At 32.5% G+C, this 7,975-nt stretch overlaps 1 protein-coding gene and 1 pseudogene across 1 annotated transcript; both read right to left on the bottom strand.

The window, feature by feature from the left end:
• Positions 1 to 610: 610 nt before the first annotated feature.
• On the bottom strand, positions 611 to 1,658 carry LOC136209128 (E3 ubiquitin-protein ligase SGR9, amyloplastic). Its single transcript, XM_066000507.1, has one exon. The coding sequence runs from the start codon at positions 1,645 to 1,647 to the stop codon at positions 811 to 813; it is 837 nt and encodes a 278-aa protein (XP_065856579.1). The 5' UTR covers positions 1,648 to 1,658; the 3' UTR covers positions 611 to 810.
• A 3,930-nt stretch (positions 1,659 to 5,588) lies between these two features.
• On the bottom strand, positions 5,589 to 6,396 carry LOC136208106 (E3 ubiquitin-protein ligase SGR9, amyloplastic-like; annotated as a pseudogene).
• Between the last annotated feature and the right edge of the window lie 1,579 nt (positions 6,397 to 7,975).

Below are 7,975 nucleotides of genomic sequence, written 5' to 3'. Positions count from 1 at the left end.
TTGTTTTGTACGGGAAAGATCACTGTAGATAGTTCCTTACATATTAATCTTTCCATTCATGTGATATCATTTGAATGGACGGGAGAAAATATTGATACCGACTGATTATAGAATTTTTCACATAATATGATTATAATATGAGTAATTAGTACCGATAGTTATAAAAGTTTGAACAATGTCTCTAAAAGGTCATAAAATTTTAATTTGTTTCAATACAATCAATTAAGTTTGTTGTTGTCCCAATAAACCCACTTTGGACGTTTTCCGATTGTTTTTCCACTTAAATTGATTACGTGATATCTAATCACATGTCTCAACATCATAGGACATAATAAAAAAAAATTAACCACAAATTAACCACAATAAACAAAGATTATCAATTAAATTTTTAACTATGAATTAGCTCACGTGTCATATCGATCGTCAATTAAAATTTGTAGTATATTTTTTTAATATGATAGTGGTATTGACATGACATTGAAATGTCGTGTCAGTAATTTGGCGAATGGCTCCTCCTCCATTAACCAAAGGTCCAGCGTTCTTCGCCTTTAAGAATGGAAAGAATTTCCGTTACCAGCAATCTCACCCATAGACGGTGTATACACATACGAACAAAAAAAACAAATTTAAATAATTTTATTTTACCCATTATAATACCTAAATAGGAATTGTGAATCCTATCCTAATCAATAATTAATAACTAACCTTCATTCTAACGTAAACCACATGTGTCTCAATCTACTACCCTTTCATCACAGCCATTTATATCTAAACTCAATCTAATTCAGCCACGTCACAATAAATAACCAATCACCTGCCGTCCAAATTAAGGGTCCCGCCACTCATCTTAACGACCACACTCCACAGCCGTTGGATATCTCCGATCACATCTTCCGTCGGAAGCTGAAACCGGCAACACGGGCAACTATTCCTCTTCTTAAACCACGGCAAAATACACATCCAATGAAACATATGCTGACATGGCAATTCACAAACATCTCTTCCTTCTTCCATCTCCTCCCTACAAATCACACAATCCCCGCCGCCGCCCTTTTCCACCTCCACCGCCGGAAGCGCCACCACCGCTGCAGGAGCTGCTACTACTTCCGTCCTCTCCTTCTCCACACCAATTCCGCTTCCGATGAACCTCCGGCACCTTGCGATCACCTCAATGTAAGGTAAAATTACGCCGCCGTAATGAACTCCGACGCTTGATTGGGTTAAAACGGTGTCGGAGCAGAGTTTGTGTAAAATCTCTCGCCATTCGGAGTGCGGAGTGGTTTTGAGTAAGTGAGGGTTGTGTTGATGGATGTCGCAGAGGAGGAGGAGGAGGAGGATTGCGTCGAGATCACGGTGTTTGAGTGCGACGGAGGGGAGCGGCGGTGGAGGGAGGAAGTGGCGGGTGAGGTGGTGGAGGGTGAAGAGGAGGTGATTGGCGATGAGGAGGGATTTGTCGGAGAGGGAGAGGGAGTGGAGGTGGCGGAGAGTGAAGGAGAAGGCGGAGGGAGAGGAGAGGAGAGAGAAGAGACGGCGGTGGTGGTGGAGAGAGAGAGAGAGGAGGGAGTTAGTGAGAAGTGAAAGTTGAGGAGGAGGAAGAGTTGAGAGAGCTGAAATTATAGTAATCATAGTCTCTTCTTCATCTTCCATTTTATGGGATCTTGAAACTTAAATGTACTTTATAAAGAGCTTGAACGGAAACTTTGCCTTTTATAATATAAAGGCTTATTACATCAAACTCCCTAAACTAACTTGTAGAAAAAGATTGATTGCACCTTGAATCGGTGATTTTTATGCTTACTTCGTTTTTTATAAAATAAGCTTTATTTTGTTTTTTCTATTATTAGATGAGCCTACTTTGTAAAGAAAAAATAAAGTAAGATTTACTTTGTCAAAAACAAAGCAAGCATAGTCTAACCCTACTGTTTTGTTAGTCTCTTAATTTGTTTAAGGCTTAATACATCATTTGTCTTCTGAACTTGTCCAAAAAGATTGATTGGCTCCCTGAACTTTTAAAGTGTCCCAATAGCCTCCTGAACTTGCATAAAATGTTCAGTTAGCCTACTGAACTTGCGTAAAATGTAATTAATTGATCACTCGGTGGTAAAAAAAGTATATATCTTTGAATGGTTGAATTAAATTGAACAGCTCGGATTATTTAAATAAAAATATATATCTTTTTATATCACATCATATTTACTTAAAATCGTTACACTATTTTTTATCTGAAACAATCGGAATCATAATGGCATTAAGCTTAAATATTCGGGCGGTAAACTTTATACCCTACCTAATATTATGGTTATTAAACTTTAAATTTCAAAACATAATAAAGTTACTAAATTTTTTAATTTCTAACATTATAACCAGTAAATTTAAATTAATGTCTCAAAATGACAGTTGATAATCTCAAAATAGAAAATTCCTAAAGTTGATTATACTCTAAATAACTTTAATCCTTCAACGGTTTAATTTTGATGTCATTTAGGCGCTATTTAGCTAGAAATGAGAAAGTGAATATTTAAAGAGAAAACTCTAAAATTTGTGATTTTGAAAAAAAATATTTCATTTTTTGAGACAATTAACGGTCATTTTGAAGCGTTAATTAAAGTTTAGTGACCATAATATATATTAAAAAATATATAATTACCAATTAAGGTTGACTTGACTGATTAATGGTTTCAAGTCGCTTAAACTAAATATCGACTTCGGGTCCAGTATTAAGTTTAGTGACTATATATATGAAAAAGTATCAAACTACCAATTAAGTATTAAGTTTAGTGACCATAATATATATTAAAAAGTATCAAATTACCAATTAAGTTTAGTGACTATTGATGTGATAATGTTTGAGTGGAGGGGACAATATTGGTTCACAGTATAATTTCTTCAATATTACAAAGAAATTTTATGGTATTTCTAAAATAAATCAGTCTTGACTAAAAGGATTGATGTTTAAGTTTATTTTACATAATTGCATTTTAATTTGAAAATATGTATTATGTTAATACGTAAATATAATATTTTTAAAAAATAAAAATATTATTAAGGCAAAAAGCATCCTGAGGTCCCTGATCTTTCATTGTTTGGTGCATTAAGCCCTCGATCTTTTATTTAGACACATTGAGCCCCTGATCTTTCACCATTTGGTGCATTAAGCCCTCGATCTTTCATTTAGACACATTGAGCCCTTGATCTTTCATATATGAGTGTATTAGGTCCTTCCATAAATCAATTAATATATAGGTTTATTAAGGGCATGTTTGGTTAGGTTTATATAATTGCAGCGTTTCGCATTTTCTCTGGACACTGCAACATTTTGGAGCTTTTCACGAAAAGCTCTTTTCATGAACAGTTGTTTGTAGTTATTTGTTATTGATAAAACTACCCTTCTTATTTCCACAAAATGTGCTTCAATTTTAACATTATTTTTATTTTTAGAACATAATTATCGAAAAACAAGGTTTTATTGTGTTCAATAATTTTTTTATTTTTTATTTAAATTATTTTTATTAATTTGTATAATATATTTTTTATTTTAGAATTTGTTATTTTTAGAACATTATTTGTTGTCACACCAAACATGCCCTTAATAAATCTATATATTAATTGATTTATGAAAGGACCTAATACACCCATATATGAAAGATCAAGGGCTCAATGTGTCTAAATGAAAGATTGAGGGCTTAATGCACCAAATAGTGAAAGATCAGGGGCTCAATGTGTGTAAATAAAAGATCGAGTGCTTAATGCACCAAACAATGAAAGATCAGGGGCCTCAGGATGCTTTTTGCCTATTATTAATTATAAAATGAATTTTTTAAGTGATAAAAATATTATTGATTGTAATTAGAAATTAACAGTGTAATTTAAACAATTTATTTTGTAAACAAAACATCTATATACACACATTTTTTTATATATATTGTTCTATTTCAAATCCAATAACCGCGATTTATAAAAACAACTCAAGTAATAAAAGTCAATTGATATAATATCATTAAAAATGATACATCACATAATAGAAGTTCCAGAATAAAACTTTTCTATGTAAATATTTTTTTTTATGAGTTGAAACTCATACTCGTTCCTCAATTTAGATGATATCACACCAATAATTAAATTGACGTGTCATCATCATCTGAATGGACGAGACTAGTACTGATATCGAAAAAAATATGACATCATTTGAATGGATGGGAGAAAATACTGATACCGGCCGATTATAAAAAAATTCATATAACAAGATTATAATACCTAAATAGGAATTTTGTATCATATCCTATGTTTTGTTAAAATATAAATATAAATTTTTTAAAAGATAAAAAACTTATTAAATTTAAATATAATTTTTTTAAAGATAAAATTATTATTGATTATAGTGAAGTAATCGGTGTAATTTAAAATAATTTATTTTGTAAAAATTCAAAACATATATATATATATATATATATATATATATATATATATATATATATATATATATATATATATATATCCAATAACACCTATTACAAAAAAAATAAATGAATTAATGTAAGTCATTTGATATATTAGTTATATCTAATTCTTTTATAAAAATAAGTCAATTAATGTTCATTCTAGTTCATGCTTGCTATAAGAGCATATTTAGTGTTAGATTGTAAAGTTTGTAACAAATTAAGTGCCACATAGGATTAGTAATAAACGAAAATAACAACCCACTAGAATGAGTTGTTATTTCAAAATTTTATTATGTAAAAAATGATATTAAATAATAAAGAAGGACTAGACAACATTTAACCAAACTTTACTTCAATGGGCAGATTTGCTTCCCACTTGCTTTCCAATGCGTGAGACTCACCTTGCTTGCTTCCCATTTGTTTATATCTACCATGTATTCCACTTTGGTGTGTGGAGAAAGAAACTAAGCCTGATAAGGAGAGAGAAAGAGTTAGTTAATAAATTTAGTAACAACCCTCCTAATGGGTTAGTTACAATTAAATGTACTAATTAACACTAAAGTGATGACCACTAGAGATGGTCTAACAATTCTTTTGCCAAATTTTTGTTTAAAAGCTCCTGAAAAACGTTTGATGTTTCACTCGATCATTCATAAGATGTTTGTATCTTATGGGAGTTCGAACATTTCACCAAACTTAATTTATTTGGATTTGAATCTTGTAATTAAAAAAAAAGTTAATTCATTTGGTATAATATTATGTATACTTAATGTTTTTAAATACAACAATATATTACCTCTAATACATTTGGATTTGAATTTTTACTCTCCAAAAAATGTAATTAATGTATACGTAATCTTTTTAAATACAACAATAAATGATCTATAATATAGACATAACGGGAGAAATTTGCCAACAAAACTTCCTTATATATAATATATTAATATTTCCCCTTTATATGATATCACACCTGGATTTCCTTATATAATAATAATATTTCTATTTTTTCTATTAACGTGACGCCATTTGAATGGACGAACAGATTATTGAAATAAATTTTCATACAATAGGATTAAAATGCCTAAATAAGATTTGATTCGGAATCCTATACTAAATAAGAATTCTCTATTACCCTTCCATCACGGCCATTTATTTATATCTAAACTCCATCTGATTCATCCACATCATCAAGGCCCCGCCACTCATCTTAACAACCACATTCCACAACTGTTGGATCTCTCTGATCACATCTTCGATCGGAAGCTGAAACCGACAACATGGACAAGCGTTCCTCTTCTTGAACTAGGGCAAAATACACATCCAATGAAACATATACTGGCATGACAATTGACAAACATCTCTTCCTTCTTCCATCTCCTCCATACATATCACACATTCCCCGTCGCCGCCTTTTTCCACCTCCAACGCCAGAAGCGCCACCACTGTCGCTAGAGCTGCTGCTACTTCCGTCCTCGCCTTCTCCCCACCAACACCACTTCTGATGAATCTTCGGCACCTTGCGATCACCTCAATGTAAGGTAAAATTATGCCACCATAATGAACTCCGACGCCGTAGTGGGTTAAAATAGTTTCAGAGCAGAGTTTGCATAAAATCTCTCACCATTCGGAGTGAAGAGTGGTTTTGAGTACGTGAGGATTGTGTTGATAGACATCACAGAGGAGGAGGATTGCATCGAGATCACGTTGTTTGAGTGCAATGGAGGAAGTGGTGGTGGAGGGAGGAAGTGGCAGGTGAGGTGGTGGAGGGTGAAGAGGAGGTGATTGGCGATGAGGAGGGATTTGTCGGAAAGGGAAAGTGAGTGGAGGTGGCGCATAGTGGAGGAGAAGACGGAGGGAGAGGAGAGAGAAAGGAGGAAGTGAGTGAGAAGTGAAAGTTGAGAAGGAGGAGTGTTGAGAGAGCTGAAATTATAGTAATCATAGTCTCTTCATCTTCCATTTTATGGGATCCGGAAACTCAAATGTACTTTTATAAAGAGCTTAAAGGGAAACTTGGTCTTTTATAATGTCAAATTTCTACTACTTTCGTGTTCAGTCCACTGGGATACTACCATATTACTTTAACCGCTAGCATGACATTATTTGAATAGAGTAACATTAGAGTTATAACACGTAAATCTAAACCATCAATTCAACCCAGTCCAATCTAACCCAGCCCAATAATTTTATATTTTTATTGGATTTGGTTGAATTTGTTCGAATTGGATTAGAAAATACTGAATGGAATTTAAATTATTCATCCACTCAATCTGAATCATACAACTTACCCATTAAATTATTTTCGACTTCTAAAATTCCTAATTTTCGTTCTCTATAACTTCTTTAGTTTTACTCACCACTGCCGCCATCACGATTTATTTATTAATGAATTATCATGTTTCTCTATTTATTTATTTCATCTTTTTTTCTAATCTGTTTATGTAGTTTTAAAGTTCAGTATATAGAATATGAATCAAGATCAGTGAAAAACTAAGAATATTTCCAGTTAGTTATACATTGCTAATAACCAAAATAGGATTATCTGAATGATTCATAACTAAAATGGGACTAATCTGAATGATTTATCTAAAATCAATTAGAATTGTTGTTAGCCATGTTTACAGGTTCTTCTTCTTCTGCAGAAAATTTTGATTCTTATCTTAATTCGTGGAAACGATTTCGTCTTGTTCTGGCCATGCACTTTTACAATTGCTCTGATACCATGAGAATTTTAGAGAGAAGAGAAACAGAATTGAAGAATTGCATTTATCACTTTAAACCCATACAAGAAAGAATGAACTTCATATTCATTTATATAGAAAAAAAAATAAAACCAAAAGCTAGCAGTTAAACAAAGCATGGAGCATTTAATTGATAGATTTGTAACAATTACAAATCTGTTATGAATAGGAGAATCTGTTAAAAGCCAGCATATTACTCTTTCAGATTTACTTGCAAATATTGAAAACAAATAGCTCAAGATAAATTTCATCAATGGTGTACAACCTTTACCTTAAATTATACTTTGTTGTACAATCTTCAATTTATCTCACTAATATGTACCAAGTTAGAGATGATCTTCCACCATCGTGTATGGCCTATGAAAATGACCGGTCAACGTGCCACATCACCCTTATTTCAATTCTTCTATTTAAAAACATAGGACCCATAATTGTCAAAAGACTAAATTACCCTTTTTTGGGTTTCCTTCCTAATTAACTAAAGGCTCATTTACCTATACATGTTCTATTCAGATACGTTATCTCTCTCTCTCTCTCTCTCTCCATTATTGTTCTCTCTTCTTCGATGGCTTCCAATGTTTGAGGTGTAGAATTAGATCTTAAAAAACCCTAATCGATATAAACACAACAGATTTTATAATGCCTTCAACCACACATAATCTCCATTGATTTGGGAGCGGAATGATCTGCCACTGTGGAATCGAAGCTCCTCTGAGAACTTCATGGAGCGATTCAAATCTAGGCAGAAGATACTTCAACTATATCAATTTCGAGGTAAGAACTCATCTCTTCTTCATC

Source organism: Euphorbia lathyris, chromosome 10 (genome assembly GCF_963576675.1).
Source record: "Euphorbia lathyris chromosome 10, ddEupLath1.1, whole genome shotgun sequence".
NCBI lineage: Eukaryota > Viridiplantae > Streptophyta > Magnoliopsida > Malpighiales > Euphorbiaceae > Euphorbia > Euphorbia lathyris.
Note: the sequence above shows the minus strand (reverse complement) of the source record. Positions and strands in the feature narration are given on the sequence as shown.